General features: G+C 48.9%; 1 protein-coding gene across 3 annotated transcripts in view; it reads right to left on the reverse strand.

Moving 5' to 3' along the window:
- The window catches only part of LOC142558001 (ubiquitin-conjugating enzyme E2Q-like protein 1), a 197,915-nt gene that overhangs the window by 13,543 nt on the left and 163,692 nt on the right, over nucleotides 1–20,680 (reverse strand). For 2 of the 3 annotated variants that reach the window (XM_075670179.1, XM_075670185.1), the window contains exon 2: nucleotides 1,565–1,808. In XM_075670179.1, coding sequence (XP_075526294.1) covers nucleotides 1,565–1,706 — 142 coding nt within the window. In that variant the 5' untranslated portion in view covers nucleotides 1,707–1,808. Of the gene's footprint in view, nucleotides 1–1,564; nucleotides 1,809–15,407; nucleotides 15,796–20,680 lie in introns of those variants that run through there. The other variant, XM_075670174.1, reaches the window with a different exon arrangement.

Raw genomic sequence — 20,680 nt, forward strand, 5'->3', positions numbered from 1 at the left:
ACTTCCTTCGTCTTGTCCTCTCGCAAAGACCTTCCACCACGGCTTACACGATGTGAGCAATCGCTAACCGTGCCCCATTGCCCAGCTGGTGACTCCTTGGGTTCCGATCGAGACTGACGACACCGCGATGTATACGTTGCCTCGATGCTCGCTTCCGAGCTCCCGCGTGCCCGAAGCTTCCACATACCGTATGTGTTTGCGTTCAAGCCCAGGGCCCCGCACAAGAATCTGCAACCAGTCACAATTATCCCTCTGGTACGTTCCGTTGTTATACATCTTTGCAGTAGTTTTTCACGGAACAGAGAACTGCAAATTTCGCAATGTCAATAACCCGAACCGCAAATTAGGATAGCTTTGCCCGCTTGAAGGGGCACATTGTGCCCCTGCAGCGGGTAAATTTATTTAGGTGCCTTCGACTGCAAGATGCTTCGGCCCTGCGATTCGGCCCTGCGAGTAAATAAAATGAAAGTGAAGGCAGTGAGTGGGCAGTGCACAGTCGCGTTCATGTGAGGACCAATTTTGACCATTGCTTACGTAAAAATTCGTTCGTTTGTATGACTGTGGTTGCTAAGTCATGGGAAGGGTACAGTGCAGTATAGAGCTGCGAGTTGGGACTGCCGAACTTTCCTTATATATCTTTTGTAACTCGGACCGATAATTTATAGCGTGTAGCGCAATTCGGCCTGCTCATGTGGATTACGTGAAAGGGTGGATATTGCTGTCCAGGTAGCGAATTAAAAATATTCAATAATTAACTTCGTGATATGATACCCGGCACATAATGCAAATTGAAACTGAGCAGTAGCGAGATCATGTCTGCTTAGCAGAAAAAATATTGGTAGCCCATTCGATATATATGTCCGAAAAATCAGTTAAACGATATATTTGCATTCCAGTTAAGATTGTCCCAAACCCTTAGAGGGATTCTCTTGGGAAACTGGAACACCAAAGCATTTAGTAGCACTTTTTAAGGACGGGTGCGTCGAAAGCGGTGCTACTCTTCAGAATTCTGCTTACTGATCGGCTTCAATTTCGTAATTGCACCATGTGGCCTAGGTAAGAATAATTAAAGAAGGTAATTATAGTGAACCTTTATTTAGCTACCTCAACGTTGCCATTTATTATGCAGGTAATTTCCGCCTCTTCCAATCTATACCTGTAAAGGCTGAATAGCGCTGTCACTGACAATAAAAATAATCCTCTACAATAAGAAGGAAATCTCCTCAAGTTTAAAAAGAAAGCGGTGTAAAGAAGCTGTTCAGCTTATCCTCTCCGAACCGCTTCAGGCGGCTTGCACGATCACTCCGCAAAAGAGCTAGATACAATGATGTTGAACGGAACGGCAAAACTGGTGCTAGGAGGTGGGGGGGGGGGGGAGGTAGTAGGAGGCAAGCATGCTCGCGTGAACCCGATCCGTGCAGCCTCTCAACGAATCCGCGCGCGAACGGCGCCCGCACCAATAGGGGCAGCGCAGGCACGCAGATATGTACAGGTATAAGCCGCTTCCAAAAAAACGCTGCGCTGACATCAAACGTACAGGCGTCCCAGGAAAACGCATACTCACCGGAGGAAGCCTTTCCGGCGCACAGGCTGAGCAGGCGGCTGCCGCCCTCGGCGCTCTTCTTCTTGGGCTCATTGTGGTTGGCGCCCGTGCTCAGCCGGTGGCGCTCGCCGCGGAACAGCTTGCGCAGCGCGGCCGCTGCCATGGATGCTGCTGGCTTGGACGCGCCGCGGTTCCGGCCTTTCAGCTTCAGGCGCCCACCGAAGTACCAGCGCGACGAACGGTGCAGCGTCACCGCGGCATCGCCCTGCAGCAGGTCAGAAGGGTCACCCGTGAACGCCGAGCACAGCACGCGGTCGCCCGTCGTACTGTAATCGCTCTGCAGCTCAAGCCGCTTACATACTGCGCGAGGTCTGCAGCTGCACGGAGTACGCGCATGCCTAACGTGGTGCTCCTGCATTTGCTGAACCGTAGCTAATGAATACGTACGTGTGTAATGCAGGGGCCCTATAACGTAAAACTATTGCAATCTGTTTTTATTCAATTCCACCGACGTCAAATTTACGTAACCACCGACGCAAGCATCGAGCGGCGACCCGCAGCGTTGTTTGAAAAGCCCAACGAAACGCGCTCCTCGTTTATAGGAGGTCACCTTTTTTTGCTTACAAAGCGAATAGCATATTGGCTACATTGAGCAGATTTTCTTATTGAATTGGCTGACAAAAGGCAAGGAGGATGCTCAGGCGGAAAGGGGTTCGATGGGGCTGATCTAGAACAGGTAACCGGCTGAAGAGGGTGGTGCCGGCGTCTGTGATTGATCCGCTTTCCCTTACTTAGCTTGCGGTGGATGGTCGAAAATCGCGGCGGCGTCCAAGAGTTAGAAATGCCACCAGAACGGATCCTCAGCGCAGAATAGTTGGCAAAGTGATGCTGCATACGTGCTGAAAGGGCTCGACAACGTTATAGTGCCACGGAAAAATGTTTGTTATACGCAAATACGTACTCCGCGGCCGCTCCCATGTATACTAGTGCCAGAGCAATCGGTGGGCAGCCATCTTCCATTTCTTTCGGAACGGGGCAGCCTCCGGCTATTCAAAATTTAAAAAATCCGTTTCGTTCGGCATATTAATGTGTGTTTTAAGCGTACAGGTCACTCTGCATGACGCTATGAGTTTTCGCAGTTTTGTGACCTCGCGTGAAAGAAATATCTAGCCCGAAAACGCTTGGTAAATGGCACAGTATTATGGCGAAAAAGGCATCGAATGAGAATTATTTTTCTTTCGTTCGGTCTAATCATGCATAATCACTGTGTACACATCATAGCAGATGGGTCGCGGCGTTTTCGCGGTTTTCGTGACATCACGTGAGAGACAGGCAAAGTAAGGTGGGCCCGAAAATTTTTTGACCAATCATGCATAACGTAAGGCTATTCCAAATTTTTCTTTTCGAATTCTGCAATCAGCTCTCCATGGAGAGCTGATTGCAATCAGCTCACCCTGCAATCAGCTCTGCAATCAACTCTCCATGGAGAGCTGATTGCAGAATTCGAAAAGAAAAATTTGGAATAGCTTTACGTTATAGCGCCCCAGGTTGCGAAATAACACCCAGTAGCTTAGCCCTCGGGCGCCACTGATCGAGTCCGCGTAAATAAAGCGCTAGTAAACTTGAATTAGCGTAACTTGTCTTTGGAATATGATTAGATTCGCTGCTATGGGTAGTATGAATGTACTAATTTACGAACTGCGCTGGCACGTTTTGTGCTCCTTCACCTTAGCCTATATTAAAAGGTGTATACTCGCATCCATAGCATGCAACCACGGCTTCGTGCGGTTGCCATGCTGTCATACGGCGGAAGCAAACTATATATAGGATCCACGTCAGCGCATGACACGCCGCGTTTATATGTTTTCTAGTGATTTGAAATACCCACGCTGAAACTGGCCTATCTATCGCTTGCCGAACGTGGTTTTGTGTGTTTATGCGGCTACTCGTCGTGTATCATGAGACCACTTGGGCGGTTATGGTGATGCCTGCAAAGGGCGCAAAGCAAAACATGGGGTGATCCAACCTGACACACAACACCAATACGCGGTGGAACCGATGAAATAAAGCACACTTAAGCGACTGCGACCTCAGTTCGGTCATGATAATGCACTCGCTGAAGTACAACTCAGGAAACGAGCAAGTACGCACGCACGCACGCGAGCGCTTACAGACGCACAGCGGCAAGATGCACGTATAACACAATGCCGCATCTGGAGCAATTGGCACGTTTTATTTAAACTGAACTGCGGATATTAACGTCAGTATGTGTGAATAATACTGTCTGTTTGGCGATTGAACGTAATACTATACTTAAACTAGACCAAATCCTTTTGCCTCAAGTTGGCTCGCAACGCAGAAAAAAAGAAGTAACACAGCCCAAGCACTCGGTACAGATGTTCAACTAGTGAAGCTGAAACGTGCGGCCCCGGTGTTTAGAGAGTTCAGCGAGTCAGCGGGCCCAGCGGGCCAGCGTTGACGCCACCGCGCATGTTGCACCGAGCATGCGCACTGGCGTCTACGCTGGGTCGCTGAGCTGCAACTCTCTTATCACTGGGTTAATCCCGACGGTTCATCAAACGACGACTTGGTAGGCTGCCGGATCCTTGGTACGCAGTTGCTGCTTGCGCTCGGCTGGACGAGCCTGTTCTTGAGCCTGGGCTGCAGCATCGGAACGGCGTAGACGAGCTCGTTCCCGGTTCAGCTCGCGGCGTTGCTGATCGAAAGCTGCCTGCTCCTAAGGAGTACGTATGACGCGTGGCCTACCTATTTCGGAGACGGAGAGAAACTGTTGCGCGCGCGCTCGGCTGCGACGGAGAGCAACGACGTCACTACTGGCGCAGCTAATCCAGATCTAATCGCGCGCCTCTCTTTATTTTTATTTTTTGGGTATGCGCATGGGGTTGCGCCGGCCGCCATTGCGTTGTGGCTTCTCTCCGGCCGCCACTGTGCATGTGGCGGCTGCGCGCGGTCGCGGGGCCGTGTCTTGAGGGCGATCTGCGTTGGGGGCAGAGCCAAGGTACGTCGGCGGCTCGAGGCTTTGTGCGTGCTGTGTGTCCTCGGCGGTCGCTTTGCGTTGAAGCAATAGACACATGGAAGAAGTAAAAAAAAATGAGGAGGGGGGCATACCGCAACGCCATTGAAGCCAGACCTGACGCGTCAAAGTGCGCGGTTGATTTTAGTTTCAGCTGAACAAGCGCGCACCTAATAAAAACTACTGGTATAGCTACTGGGAAACAAACGTCCCTGTAAATCTCGATTCTTGCTTCGTGATCTCGACGCAAGAGGTCACGTGTTGGGCCAGCACTGTGGCTTCACGGAGCGTTCGCTTGCCAAGGCTGGCTGCGTGACGTAATGCTCCCTCCTATATTTTTCCTTCCTCCACGGACAGACAGCACGAATCTCACTTTGCTTGCAGCTGCTGCCGCGTTTCCTCACGCCAGCGTTTTGACAACGAGTGTCCGCAGTCATCGAGTGTGCTCATGCTTGCTGTGCGCGCTGACAGCATGCTTATTAATTTAGTTAGCAAGCGAATGATTACAAGTTGACACGGCCGATAAAAGTACTGTCCTTACTTCGTATGGCTATCAGCTAATTTGCTATCGCAATTGATGCTTCGCCTTTCGGGCGGAACTGCGTTTTTTTACAAGCAAATTGTTGCTATGCGACGCGGCTAACGTGCCAAGCGTCTCAAAGCGGTGGCTTGCACGAGTGGAAATCGCAAGGTTGTTTTATTCCGCCATTTTAGACATTCATTGTTAGAGCATCAGGCTTCCGTGATGGGGGAACCGGTTTCGAAACCAACCATCGGACATATAATTTCTTATATATTGTTACGTGTGGAGAGACACAAACAAAGTAACTGATTAGTATGTATTTACAAAAGCAGCGCGGCCAGGGACCAAGACGGAAACCAGCTCGTGCCAAACCCAAATGTCCGTCTTCGTCTTCTTTTGCGTCAGGTCTCTTAAGCGCCTGTTGTATCGCAACACAATCGCCGGCGGAAAAATCGTTGCCCCGGTGCCTTTACATATCTGTGGCAAGCAGAGAGTTGTAGGGCTTGAGCCTGGCGACGTGGACCACATTACTGGTGATCGCCGCGGAGGACGCTGCGATGCTGGCTGGAACGATTTCGTAGGCGACATCAGTGAGTTGGCGTAACAAGACAAGAGTTGTAACAAGACAGCTAGGAGTTTCTCGCAAGGGCCTACTCGACGGGAAGGCGATAGTAGCACTAGGAGCATTCACGGTGACAGAGGTCGTAGCGACGCTTCTGGTTCTCTTGCGACACGGATAGGCGATCGCGTGCAAGTTGTCGAGCGTGGTCAGCGCAAGCGCTGGCATCACGGGCATATTCACTTGTCGAGGTCGTAATCGTTGGCAGGAATGTGTCTACTGGTGGCGTGGGTTACCGGCCATGCAAGAGGTAGAACGGGGAATAACCGGCAATTATAGGCGAAGGTAATGTAAGGTAGAGCGAGGCCTCAATTGCGGTGATAAGCTGAAACGCATTTCGCCGGCATATCTATTACGGTCCGGTTCTGTAACCATATCTGTAATATAAGGGGCAGGCCGTTGGTTTCTGGATGGTAGGAGATGGTAAGCTGATGCGTAATAGTGCACACGCGCATGATATCAATGACCTTGGACAGGAAGTTACGGCTTCGGTTTGTGAGCACTTGACGTACAGCTCAGTGCATCAAGATGACATCAGGTAGCAGGAAATCTGCCACATCAGCTGCGCAGCTGTCTGGTCGCGTAGTCGACAGCGACAGCAAGCCACTTGTTTCCCGACGAAGATGTCGGAAAAGGGCCCAGGAGGTGCAAGCCAACACAACCAAGTGGCTCTACCGGGATTTCAAGTGGCTGCAGGTAACCAGCGGGAAGCAGGGATGGAGTCTTGTGGCTTTGACATGGCTCACAAGCTGCGACGTAACGTCGCACAGAACGTGCAAGACCGGGCCAGAAGAAGCGGCGGCGTACTCTGTCGTGAGTTCGAGACACGCCGAGACGTTCCGCGGTGGGCGTGACGTGAAGTTCCTTTGGAACGGTCGAACGGAGGTGCGTTGGGATGACAAGAAAGAGGTCGGGGCCTTCGGGATGAACATACGACGTGTCAAATTACTATCCCGCAGAACGAAGAGGCGCAAGGAAGCTTCGTCGGGCGCGCATTCAAAACGATCGATGAGCGCTCTGAGTGGGGCATCACAACGTTGCTCGTCGGCGATACGGAGGAGCTGTGACACGCAGAAAACAAAAGCGCCATTCTAGACGTCAGGTACGTCAGAGCTGTCGACAGGGTAACGCGACAAACTATCCTTGCGAATCAAGGATAATTTGTTTAACTTAAACTAAATTTGTGAATCACATAATATGAAAAATCTTGGAGCCTCAAAGCCCAACGGCAAAGACGGCCCGTGGGATACTTCAGGGAGGAAAGCCAGCAGAGAGCATGATGGTCAGTTACTACGGAAAAGGGACGGTGGTAAAGGTACAGATGGAACTAGCAACCACCCAGACGACAGTAAGGCATTCCTGTTCCGTATTAGAATAGTTGCGCTCTGATTGTGAGAGAAGGCGGCTGGCATGAGTGGTATCGCGATCGTGGCCACGCTGACGCTGCGCTAGGACAGCGCTTGCACCATTATCACTGGTATCCGTGCGCAATTATGTTGCGGAATTAGGGTCGAAGTGGGCAAGTATCGGTGGTGAGGTCAAATGCTTGATGACACAAAGCGGCAGATTGTGGATGTCCCCATGAGAAGGGTACACCTTTCTTCAAAAGGTCAATGAGAGGGCGAGCAATAGTGGCAGAATCTTGGACAAAGCGGCGAAGGTAAGAACATAGCCCAACAAATCTGCGAACATCTGTGGCTGACTTCGGCACCGGAAAGCCTCGGACGGCACGAATTTTGCCGGGGTCAGCTTGTGTACTCCAAAAGCGCCGACAATACGGCCCAAAACCTTAGTTTGGCGGCGGCCGAAACGACATTTCTATGAGCTGAGTTGGAGACTCGCCTTACGAAAAACGAAAAGTATGGTTGAGGGACCTTCGACGCGAGTGTCAAATGTTGGCGAAAAATCAATAACGTCGTTGAGGTAGCACGGGTATGTGGACCATTTGAAACCCTGAAGCCAAGAGTCCATCATGTGCTCAAAAGTGGCCGGCGCGTTACATAATCGAAAGGCCATAACTTTGAACCGGAAAAGACCATCGGGCGTTATAAATGCGGTCTTCTCTGCCCATATCGTCGACGGCGGTCTGCCAGTATCCAGATATCAAAGGTCAATAGAGGAGAAGTAGCTGGCCCCGACAGTCAAGGGCGTATTCAATTCGTGCAGCGGATACATGTCTTTCTTAGTCACTTTGTTCAGATGGCAGTAATTCCTACAGAAGCGTCATGTCCTTTCCTTCTTAACCAACAATACTGGTGACGCCCGCGGACTCGAAGAAGGCTCAATGATGTTTTTATCGAGCATCTTGTTAACCTCAGTTTGAATTACCTGGCGTTCCGCTAGAGATACTCGATATGGTGGGCGGTGAACAGGAACAGCATCGCCAGTATTAATATGGTGCTTGACAGCAAGCCTAAGGGGCGATTGTCAAAGTTGAAAACATCCCTGTGCGAAAACAAAACACGGTAAAGGTATTCGGCTTGTGCAGGTAAAAGGTCTGTCGCAATAATTTTAGGAATCTTGGGATCAGAACTAGAGACAAACTTTAGACACCTGAGGTGTGCTCAGACGATGCGTCGGGTGAGAAAGCCGCCGCGTGATGGTCATGTAAAGGCTCAAGTTCGGCGAGGCAAATTCCTTGACGCACAATTTGCTTGGTTAAACCGAAGTTTACGACAGGGATGCAAGTTCGTTCTTGGGCAGCGCGCACACAAACGAAACACGAGAAAGAAGACAGGACAAGCGCTGGTCTAAGAACTGAAAGTTTTCTTTGAAGAGAATTATTATATTCCCAGTAATCATGAAAGTCATGTGGATTACACGTAAAAAGCCATCGTACACTCACGAGCGATCAATGAACGAGATCTCTTCATCGCAAGTCAGCCATCAGTTTCCCTGGCAAATGAAGAATCTCGTTCATTGATCGCTCGTGAGTGTATGATGACTTTTTACATGTAAGTACGTATATATTTTTTAGTCATTGGCTCCTTTTTTATGCTGTTTTACCGACCTGAATCATAGGAGACCGTTTCAACGCACGCGTGCTCCTTCGATTTCGTTTCACGCTCATCGGGTTACGAAGCAATTGCATAAATCCGCTAGGGCTATGAATAAAACCCATGCATTTGGCAGCGGCAGGTAGATTTTCGGTACTCTTGCTTACGCCAGGGAACAAAAATGGGCTGTACTCACAGGGATTTGAGCCTCTAGCAATAGTATTGTTTTTTGGATTTCAGGTGCCTGGTTCGTTTTCTTCCTTTCAAAACTCAAAGACAGTTGCATGAAAGGAGCACTACGTTAACAAGGTCCGCCGCCTTGGCCGTGAGCCGCGCTGCCTAACACTCCCAGGGCTCATTTTTACGCTCATACTAATAGCCAGAACGTGGCCGGGAAGATAGCGCCGAGGTAAAGCGGAGCATAGCAGGCGTATAATGCGGAAGGTGTGGCTTGTCATCCCACCTTCGGCAAGCTATCCTTTCGTCCACTTTCATTTCCCTTTGCCTTGTACTTCTACGTTTCAGTAAGCATGCGAATTAATTTTCCCCGCGCTTTAGTTCTCTGGCTTCGCTGTCTGTTTCTTTATATGACTATGAGCAATAAAAATCGATCCCCACGGATTCCCTTATTCTTCTTGCTCATTAGCAAGAAGTTACTATCGAGAGGAACGTTAACAAGAAGGTACTCGATAAGGCATTTACCAAATAATGAGACGCACTTTCAAGGCAGACGCTAAAATGTGAAACGTGTTCGAAAAAAAAAAGACGGAATGAATTAAAGGAGGAAGTTTGAATAAATAGGACATGACGCAGTACGACTTCCCCATATTTATTTTTAAAAAAAATTCCCCATTTTCAAACCAGTGAGCAGGCTATGCCATCCGAAAACGGGTCGCTTAGTCAACGCCGCTTGCTCGCTAAGGCTACCAAGATGGCGATCGCCCGACCGCTCCTTTTCTTGCGACGAAACCTAGCTAAAGGAAAAAACTAATAATAAGAAACAAAGTGCCGGAGTGAGGTTGAAGGTGGCGCATGACAGACTGAGGAACAGAGCGCGGAGACACGTGCTGATGAGCGTAGAGCAGTCGTTAACACAGGCCCGAAAGGTGGCGTGGGTGGGGCTGTCGTCAGACATAATCCCCTGCGGCAGTTCGCGTTGCGAAACAAGCATAAGCGCGGCTCGCCTGACACGCGCGCCGGATCTGTCCCAAACACTCATCAGCTTTTCCTAGCCAATGCAGCGTTCAGCATGCTACGCACGGGGCGTCGCAAATCACCACATTAACGGGATCGGCCGACGTTTCTGCGGGCTTCGATCACTGGCTGCCACGGGCGCTTTGGCTCTTGCGCACTGGATCCCGTCGGAAGAGAAGGAGCGAAAAAAGAGGGGGGAGAGGATGTACGAAGGCATCGAAGGTTAACAGCCGCTAAATATTTCGCTCTCTATATGCGATCAGACATTCCTAGAAGCTTGCGCAGAACCGCAATAGCCTCTTGGTTGCTTTTCTCGGAATGCGATCACTTCAGGGGAAAAACGATAATAGGCCAAGCTACCCGCTTCGCCTATCAGGCTCGACCATAAAAGAAGGCGCCGATCGTCTTATGGCGACTTTCTACGCGCGTAGAGCGAGCAGCGCTCTGCTTTCTGGCAGGAGTCGAACACGGAGCCCTCAGTGTGCGCGAGGTGTGCAGCAGCGGGCGCTTGACACAAGCCAACTTGCTTTCCGTTCATGCGAAGCAAGGCTGGCGGCTTTTGACGGCTTCTCAATGCACCTACGTTCGTGACATGCTTACGCGGGATCAGCGCCCGTGGTATTCACAAACAGCTCTCACGCCAGCATTGTTCGTAAGAGTCTATTTCAGCTAGTCTTGATGCACGACACATTAGCGAAGGCTGCCCGCCAATGGCAAAAAACACTTAAAGAGGAGAGGCTTTGCGAATACGGCCCCAGGGGCGCTATGCCTATAACGCAAAGCTATTACTAACTTTTCTATTCCAATTCTGCAATAAGCTCTCCAAGATTGGCCAAAAGCTTTTTTTTGGCCCACCCCCACTTCGCCTGTCTGTTGTCTGTCATGAGACGTCACGAACACCGCGATAGCTCCCAATCTGACATGACGTGTACACACCGATTATGCATGATTCGAGCGAACAAAAGCAAAATAATTTTCTGATTCGACGCCATTATTTTCGCCACTAACCCTCTGCAATTGGTCAAAAGATTTCAGGCTGCACCCACTTCAACTGTCTGTCACTCGACGTCACAAAACCGCGAAAACTCATTGCGTCAAAGTGAAGTGTACGCGTTAAAGATGCATTAATATGCCGAACAAAACTGGATTTTTTGTCTGGATAGCCGGAGACTGCCCCCTTCTGAAAGGAATAAAAGATGGCTGCCGCCGATCTCTCAGGCACTGGCTACTCGCACATGAAGGAGAGTATGGGTTTATTTGCGTATAAGAGCACTTTTTACGTGGCCGTATAACGTTATCGAGCCCTTTCGGCACGTATACGACATCGCTCTGCCAACTCTTTGCTGAGGATTAGTTTCAGCGGCATTTTTAACTGTTCGTTGCACGCCAATGCGATATTATACAAGTCACCGCGAGCTAAATAAGGGAAAGCGGACCAATCGCAGAAGCCGGCACGTCCCTCTTCGTCCTGTTATCTATTTTCAGTGCGCTCGCTCAGCCCCATCGAAACCCTTTCCACGTGGGCGTGCTCCTCGCCAGTCAATTACATAAGAAAAACCGCTCAATGTTACTCGTTCTGAAAGTGAACAAAAGTGAGCTCCTATAAACGAGGAGAGCGTTGGATTGGGCTGTTCAGGCAACACTGCGGGTCCCCGCACGATGCTTGCGTCGGCGGTTACGTAACTTTGACGTAAATAGATGCGGAATAAAAGCGTATTGGAATAGTTTTACATTATAGGGCCCCAGGGCCCGTATTCACAGAAAAGTTCTTAAGCTAGAACTGTTCGTAAGAGCTGCTGCCAGCCAATCCTGCGCGTTAACAGGTTGATAAAGAAAAATATGAAAAAGAAGGGTGGTTGCTCATGTCTGCTGCCCCATTCCTGAACGACCAAAAAAACTGGCGAGAGGTGTTGCAGAACGTCCTTAACGCGTTCTGCCAGCTGCATGAGCTACACGAAATTATCGCTTTGTTTACTTCCTTTACATGAAGTGTAATTGCACAGTCGCATTTCTATCAGCAGACTACACGATCAAGAAGACACACACAAAGAAAAGGGTCTCTCATGATGACTGCGCGCTTAGGCTTGTGAACTAACCCATGGAATTACTGGACAAGGTGCACCACTTCTGTGCCATGACGCCTGTATTTCTATTGAAGCTCCGCCTCCCTAACAAATATTACAGCAAGGTCACCACACAGAATATGCGCATATGCAGAGCACGGACATCGTACGCTTTCTTCATGAAGCTTTTTAGTGAACTTGTGTGCGTCACTTCTAGAGCATATCTGAACGCTGCTATTAACCCACTGGAAAACTACTTTTCTTTCACATGCTCGATCGCGTGCGAAATGTTTCCCAGCGTATCGAGTGTGGGTAATGCGGCACCGACAGCCGCGCATGCTACGAGCAATGAGAGCCGAAAAATAACAATAAAGGGAAATGACAATACGGGAATACACGTCCCACCAGAAGCTAGCGATGAAGCCGGGAGAGAAAAAAAATGTGAGAAAACGAAACTACCCCACCGAAAGCGATCTACGTGTGCAAAGATATCAACGGAGCGCTGTTAGCTTGGATGCGAACTGCATACAGACGCCACTAGTTTCGCAAAGCTGGAGGACAAAGCGGGGTCGTCGTGCCGCAATAACACGACAGTGCGGGATAAATGGCAATCGGACACTATGGCATCGGCGACCATCTGCCGGGGGAAGGGGGAGCCCGCCGAATTCGTCTCTATAGTCATTTCACGCAGTCAGATAGCGACGCCCACCGTTTCCATGCATGCATGCATGGTATAGCATGGGGAGTTGTAGCAGAAACGCTCTCTCGAGCCCTATAGTGTGCGGTTATTGCTATAGGATATTGTTAGGGGCCTCGCAATCGTTACTTCCTTATTTTACTATTGGTATCGACTATTCAGTTAACTGAAACAGTTTTTTCACAACCTTCCTAACTTCTTTCTACAAGAATGGTCGTTGACCGGCGCGTTTGGATCAAGCAATTAAGCACTCTATACAAACCGCACTTTTTCTCTGCACTGCTGCAGTAATTGCCGGTTGTGGTAGCCCGCTTCTGTCGCTTCCGCGCTCTGCTGAACTGTGAAGATGCCAGGAAGGAAGCTATGCAGCGCGAGACCGAAAAGTGGAGAAACACTGAACGCCATCTATTCTAGACCGCGGTTTAAAGTATACTTGCGCGAAACCAAGAGGCCTGTCGCGGCGCCCGAAGCGCGCAGCCGTCAGGTCAAGCATGCGGCCAAGCTACGCTGGCGAGTCTACAGACGCCTAAAGGAACCAAACATTCCTCTACACTGTAAAATAGTTTACACCCGTAAAAGTGAAAAAGTATATAAATGTGTCTATAACTCACACCCTAAGGGTGTAATTTACATAGCTGACACCCTAAGGGTGTGAGTTATAAACACATTTACACCCTTTTTCACTTTTAAGGGTGTAAATTATTTTACAGTGATAGCCTCGCAGGCCCTTGGATGGAGCCAGTCAATTCTCACACACTTCCACAGGAGAGGAGTTCCCACGTAGGATAAGGAGCGCTTGCCACACTTCTGAGTAGAAGATAATATATAAGTCATGTCGAATATTTTAGATGCATGTTCATGTTTCTGAGCACGCAACGCTTCGTACTACAGCATTCAGCAAGTTTTTTTTTCTCGTTATTTTATAATTGCTCAACGTTTTCGTATTGCAGCGCATACAAAAGCGTGTTCTGCCTGCAGTGTCAAAATAAATACGAGGCGAGAAGGCAAATATAGAACACGCATATGCAACGCAATGTTGGAATCTAAATGACGCGAATCTTGCTTGAGTTTAGCGAGGTAGCTGCAGTAGCGGAGGACACGAGCACAGCCTCGTCGCCTGCGTAGCTGTCTGCGTCATGATGACGAAGGCGATGTACGATATGCTTGCCGACGGAAGAATGTTGAGCGGTGCATGGGCACACAGAAGTGCGACACATATCTAAATACATGTGTGGCTTCATATCTCTGGTGACAGAGCGGCAAATACACAATCAGCTTGACTGGACAAGAATGGGCTCGCACCGAGTGGCATATAGTTGTACATACACAGTGTCGAAGTTGTCTGTTCGGCCACATACCAAGTGAACCGGGTTGTCTACTCGGCCAGACGGCAGCCAGCACATACCCAGTGAACGAAGTTGTCTATGTATATCTAAACATATCCGGCGAGTAAACGGCGACGAACGCCAAACCAGGGGGAACCGGCAAAGAAAGATTCGCTTTACAAACGCTATAGTAAGTCTTCGCTGCAGCCTTGAGGTGCGGGTGAAAGCTTATGTTCAACGCAGCTCCTGCAATCCGACAGCTCGCGATCTCGCGCAGCCTGCATGGCGTTCCGGCGGTCGCTTCACAAGGTGCTCGTGCGTTTCTTTCCCCAACCGCTGCGCTGTCACAGCTACATTAGAGGAGGATCACGGCGCGGAATCACTGTACGCTGACGCCTGGTTTGTTTTAGTCGCGTTTCTGCAGTTTTTCTTGCACCAGTACTTCTGACGCCTCTTCCGCAGCCTGGCTGCAAGCTACGCAAGCGACCGGGGACGCCGCATCGCGTTCCCGTTGGCCGGCTCCGTTTGGAGCGCATCGTGCAGCCGTGCGTACGCCTCTCTAGTTAAAGGCGGTACTGGCTCGAGCCATCTTGTCCAGCGTGGGCGTCTCCTTGACTATCTGGGTGTTTTATGCTCGCGTCTTCGCCGTGTACTCGCTTGAACGAGACCGGCCCATATATTCTAGCCACCTGGGCGCTAAATGAGAAACGTAACAGAAACACTAGGCTTCAGCGTTAGTTCTAGCTCTTCAACCACAGTGGTTTCATTTGTAGCGAAGTTAAAGCGGACACAGACACCGCTCTTATCCGTCATATGTCTTGACGGTGCGTACCAGTGTCACCCAAACACCTTAATGCACATTATATAGACGTAACTGGCGACGGAAGCATCGCACAAGTAGCGCGTGTTAAATATCTTCCTCAGAGTGTCTTGCTCACTTGTTCAACTGGCCCACCTGTCCATATGACTATCACGCAGTGCCCACGTAAAACCAATGCGGAAATAAATTTCTTCAGCAGCCGGCCCCACGCATTATTCCCAGCACGCTGTAGAGCAACGAAATCATGCATGTAGTCTCAGTACTACTTTTGGAAAGTACTGCTGTCCTCACTAAAGGCGCATTCTGACGTCCCGGCGTCTCCAGTCCGTTTCATTTGATCACTCGCCGAACAGGCCGCATCCTGGACTCAGAATCACGGGCAGACGCCGATGTCATTCCTCCCGCAAGAGCGCACACCGACGGCGAACCAAGCAATTCTGCCACGAAAAAAAAAAAAAGAGATTGTTCCTTGGGCGCCACGACGTTCTGAAAAGCCCTGCGAATCACCCTCCGCCCGAGGTTGGCCTCCTAAAACAAGCGGATGTCAGAACGCCGATACAGAGTGCGCGCGCGGCCCGCCTCGAGCTACTTGCCTGAGCAGAACCGTCGGTGTCCGCAGCGGAGCCCTCGGCCTGTGTGACCGACCCTGACTCCTCGGTGTGCACCGATTCAGCGGGACCGCCGTGGTCCGCTGCGTTCTCCACGGCTTCCTGGTCTTGACGCCCGTCGGCGTCATCGCTCCTCCCCTGTTCTGCTCGCGGATCGAGAGCCTGGTCGTGACGCGTGGCTGCGTCGTCGGTGCTTGCCTGGCCCTTTTCTGCTTGCCGATCGCGAGCCATCAGCGGCATGGAGAAGCCCGGCTCAGGCGTCTCTCGCAGGCACGCACTACGACGGGCAGCTCGGCGATCACGTCGGCGTTCGCTCCGATGCTGCCGCGTGAGCGCGCGCCTACGTGCCTTTCGAACGTGCAAGGCCCGGTCACTGGTTCGGTGCCCCCTGGCGGCTCCCACCAACAAACTTCGTCTTCGTCTTACCTTCTGAAGATATCGCACGTATCAAACCTCCTCGACTTTTTCTTTTTGTGCTGAATAAAGTATGTGTGTTTGAACAGAGATCACTGCTTGATATAAGTTTTCAACTTAAGAATCGCCGCAGTTTCTGTCTGCGTCAGAGAAGACGAAGAAGAATCAGCCGCTCTAAAATGTTATAGTACGGGAGAGGAAGACGACGATACGTCGCTGTGCGACTATGGCATTCCTTTTGTTTTTGTATTTCTTAAAGGAAACCGAATAAGAATCAAGTGCATATGCATTGCAAAAAAATCTCCAAAGGGACAGCAAAGGAAGTAAAAAAGAGTCTTCCGACTACCTGATGCGCAAGCGGCATGCCACCCAACGGCCTGACACCTAATTTCAGGCTCTCCGGCATGCGCAGCGGGTCGAACCAAACACGTCGATGCATCGTGGATCGAGGACTACAAGAGCACGATTCACGTGGCTGCTGAGCACGCGCTGTCCACGTACGACTCCCTTCTGGCGTTCGTTAGGAAAGGCAGTCTTGTTGAAACGGCACGACCAAGTTTATTTTCGGGCGCCGTGAACGCCATTTTTAAGACTTCACCGCCTTCGGGATCGGCCCACGAAAGAAAACTGGTCTGACGATGCCGCGAGTGCTGTTCGCAATAAAACAATGACAGCAATGACGACGGGTCGCCCTGTCCGATTCGATGCATGTGCCTTTCTTAATTTATTTGGTTTTAAGTCTATTTGCAGTTTGTCCGTGTTTGTTTAGAGCAGACTGCAACGTTAAACTATTACCTGTTAATTCGTATGAAATATTTACGTATCACCTGCGTATTAGTTCTTCAGCTCAGTGCATTGTGTAACAAAATCTGCTAAAATGAAAACTCCTGATTTTCTCTCGAAAGCTACTACTGTTTCCGTTGCATCATCATCCCATAAAATGAAACACCTACTGGAATTGGTGACAAGATCAAATTTCTAGGCGTATAGTTTTCTTCGGTACTACAATGGAATGAACCATGTACTGTTCTCCGGAAGTTGTCATACCCGGTCAATTAAATCGTAAATGAAGATGTCCTGAAACTTCAGTTTAAATGGCGATACATAACGCGTTATTTGTATCACATATTAACTACTGTCATATTGTGTGAGACACTATACAAATAATACGAATTTAAAGAAAGCGAGTTGCAGGAACAAATACTACGTGTTGTTGATAACGCCCTGCGCAAGCAAACACACCGAACACACTTCGAAACATTTAAATAACCAGGGTGCATGAAATTATATGTACTTGAATTCTACGGATATTTTATTACAGTAACGGGCAAAATGATCAGTTTCTTGAATGAATACTAGAGTGCTTAGACGAACATGTTCATTAACCCATGAAACTATATATGATTGAAACTTGGGAGAGTGTACTGTTTTAGAAGAAGTTGTAACCCAGAAACGTTGATAAAAAAAGAATTTGTCATTGCCTATTTTGAATTCCAACTACACGTCAGCGGTGAGCGCTGCGCCTTCGCAATTTTCTCTTCCGTGCCAGTAACGACGCTGGCAATGGCCATCACCATTTGACACGGACATAACTTTATTTTTCTGACTCGTATCGCTGAAGTGCGATCTTGTTTGTTCCACAGGCTTCGCGAACTTTTTGTGCTGCATATGTTTGTTATGCTCTGAATATCGTTCGACTGGGGCGAAACGAAAAAAAAAACGCTCGTGCACTTAAATTTATTTAAAGAACACCAGGTGCTCAAAATTACTCTGGAGTTCTCCACTATGACATGCATCATAATCAGGTCGTGATTTTGGCACCTAGCAGCCCAGAATTTAATAATACCACATTGTATAGTTGACGAGAGGAAAGGAAACAGAGAGCCCGATTTTTATTAGTCCTATAGCGTATTTCATCCGTCTACTATGCGAGATCGTGCGATATTGTGAATTCTGCAATTTATCTTTGTTTGGTGCGCTGCGTTATCTCCCATTGCCTGCAAGTTCTCGTGTTTACAAGATCTGTGTAATTTCTCTCTCTCTCTCTCTCTTCTTTTCTTTCCCTCGAAGTGACGGTGCGGTAGCTATGCTGTGTCAAGTGATGTATAGCTGAAAGGGGTAGGGTGCTTTTTCGGCTGCGTTTTATAGCTTTCTTTTTTGGCTGCTGCTTTCAAACCAGTTGAAAAATAAAGTACAGGCTTTCATTTCCTGTCCATTTTGCCTCTTGTAAAGCGGACATTCACGCAAGGAAAAACTGACATCCACCTGACTGAAGCGGGTTTTTACAAAAGGACCAAGCTCGGAAGCAAGCTTCGCAGCTGAAGACGAATCGGTCTTGGTCTAGGGATAGCTCGGGACCGTGGCTCCTTCCGACGCAGTGGCTATCTCAGCTGAGCTACGCTGAGCCAACCAGAGGAATCGAAGATGGCAGTATGAGGCAAACTAACCGACTACTCGAAGCGCTGGAAGCTTGATGTAAGCGAAAATTTCAAATAAATTCTGTAGAAATTCACAAAGTGACACATGAAAGTTCCCCCGCTTTGCGGATTTCCGCCGACCTTACTTGAATAGAGCGGATACGCACTTTGATGCCCGCCACGTTAATTATACTGCCGCGTCATCTCGTTTGCCATTTGGAGCTTTATTGTACCTTATACGTTGTTTTCTTTTTCTTTCTCTTCGCACGAGGAGGGAAAAGTATACCCATATTCTGAACTGACATGGAGGAAAAAGAGTCGAGAGCAAACCACTCGTCCAAAAACACTTTGCCCATGCGTGTCTTCGCAAGGCACGCCGCTTGAGGCGAGTGCAACGAAATAATGCTGCGTTGTACCGGCAGGTTGTGTTACACCTACATACGCGCGTTTGCTCACTCTTCAGGTTGCACTAGGCACAGTGGTGCATTGAAAGCGTTGCAGACTCCGCATCTCCGTGCGTTTCTCTCCCACCTGCAAGTCGATTTGCGCACAAGACTCGTTCAGTCGCAAGTTTTGCACGAACGAGACGTCTTTTTCGTTTGCAAAGGCTGTTCGATCTGTGCGCTTATGCATTAAATAAGAGTGTTAGTCGCGACCCACTCAATGATCAACTGATTGGTTAACTGGCGGTGCTAACTGACAGCACCACTGGGTGCAATGTTTCTAGCCTATAACGTATTTACCGGACCCACTGCAGCATATTCCAGAGTAGGTCCGATAAAACGCGTTTTAGGCCAGAAACATCGTATCCAGTGGGGCTAATTGCATGTTGAATTTGTAGCTGAAACCCATTAGCAACAGTGATTACCTTGTTTAGTCACTAATGTTTCGAACTCTACCGTTACCAAGAACAATTATATAAAAGGTAGTGAATGTTATGACTAGTTAGTAACTACAACGACCCTTTTTATTATGGAGTGACATTGCTTAGCGCGAATAACATATTTAAAGAAGCCAAAACTACATTGATTGCAGTCGTTTGCTGTTTTTTAAAGCCTACCGACGCCGCGTAATTGTAATCGACGCTGTGGAAGAAAGTTGTGCTTACACCGTAACCGCACCCTGTTGTCCGTCTTCGCTACAGCACGTTATGATTGTAGTTTTAAGTAGCACATTCTACGCCACAGTGCTGGCAGTATATGAACTTATCAACATGCACTCAATGTCCTGCCCGGTCACTTAAGGTGAGACATTTCCCCAAGCCATACGGCCTGTATGATTTGGCCCACGTGACTTCCGAAAGACTTACTGGACAAAAAATAATATCCATCACTAAAGCATTAGTTGATTGATCAGAAAGTTGAGATCACTAGCTTAGTCAGGCCAAAAGATCGATCGCCTCTTCACACGGAGACGATCTTCTGCACATCGACTGAAGTACTTGGAAAAACTGTTTGGTTACTACGGTGCTTGTATAGCCTGTTAGGGTGGTTTCGTTGTTCGGAGCTGTGGTACCGCGTAGAGGACAAGAAAATATTTGTCTAGCCGGCCAGACGCTCTTTATGACGTCTTCTCGTTCGTTGTTCTACCACGAGAGCCTCTAACGGCCATTGCTAGTCTTCCACCTTCTATATATCTGCACTTTCTTCTTTCCTTGCTCCCGGATGTGTACCAGGCGTACTCATAATTGGGCGTATAGCGCGACTTATGGGGCAAGCGGGAAAGACTTTTCGCAAGTCTCAGCCTCCACTCCTGCGACTGTGGTATGCACCACTTTTCAGCGTCCTTCGTAGCCGCCATGGTGCTGTTAGCTGTTTTAGTCTTCCCAGACTCAAAGGCTCTTACGCGTAAGCAATGCTTTTAGGAGAACGAAAAGACATCTCTGCCTCCATGCTCTCTACTTCCATCGTCGCCTGTAGAATGACTGCTCTGGGAGGCAGTGTGGCCGGGCAGAGCAGCAGCGGGCAAGTGACCATTGCACGTCAGGGATTGTGCGACAATCACTGAAGTTCACTAACTGCACTTTTTTAAATTCATAACCGTTCGTAAGTTTAGTAACCACGGAATTAGTGCCATTCAGTGTTCAAAGAACGATCTGTAAAACAATTACAAACCGGGTGCAGACGTATCCTGCGCACAAGAAACAAAGAAAGATAAAGAAAAGTAAGACAAGGTGAGTGATGTCTGTCAACTGACTGTTCATCGGAAAGATAACGTGAAATGCGTACTATGAACAAGGCAGAGAAAATATAATTAAAACCCAAATATCGATACGGTTACATATTTGCTGGAAAGTGCAGGCCACAAGAATGCGGCAACATCAAGAATAATGCGGAAAAGAAATTTCTTTTGTCGGTGCTACTGAAGCTACGCTCAAGCATGCACCCTACCCCTCCCCCGGATGCGTTGTCATGTTTAACAATCAAA

The sequence above is a fragment of the Dermacentor variabilis genome, chromosome 1 (genome assembly GCF_050947875.1).
Source record: "Dermacentor variabilis isolate Ectoservices chromosome 1, ASM5094787v1, whole genome shotgun sequence".
Taxonomy (NCBI): domain Eukaryota; kingdom Metazoa; phylum Arthropoda; class Arachnida; order Ixodida; family Ixodidae; genus Dermacentor; species Dermacentor variabilis.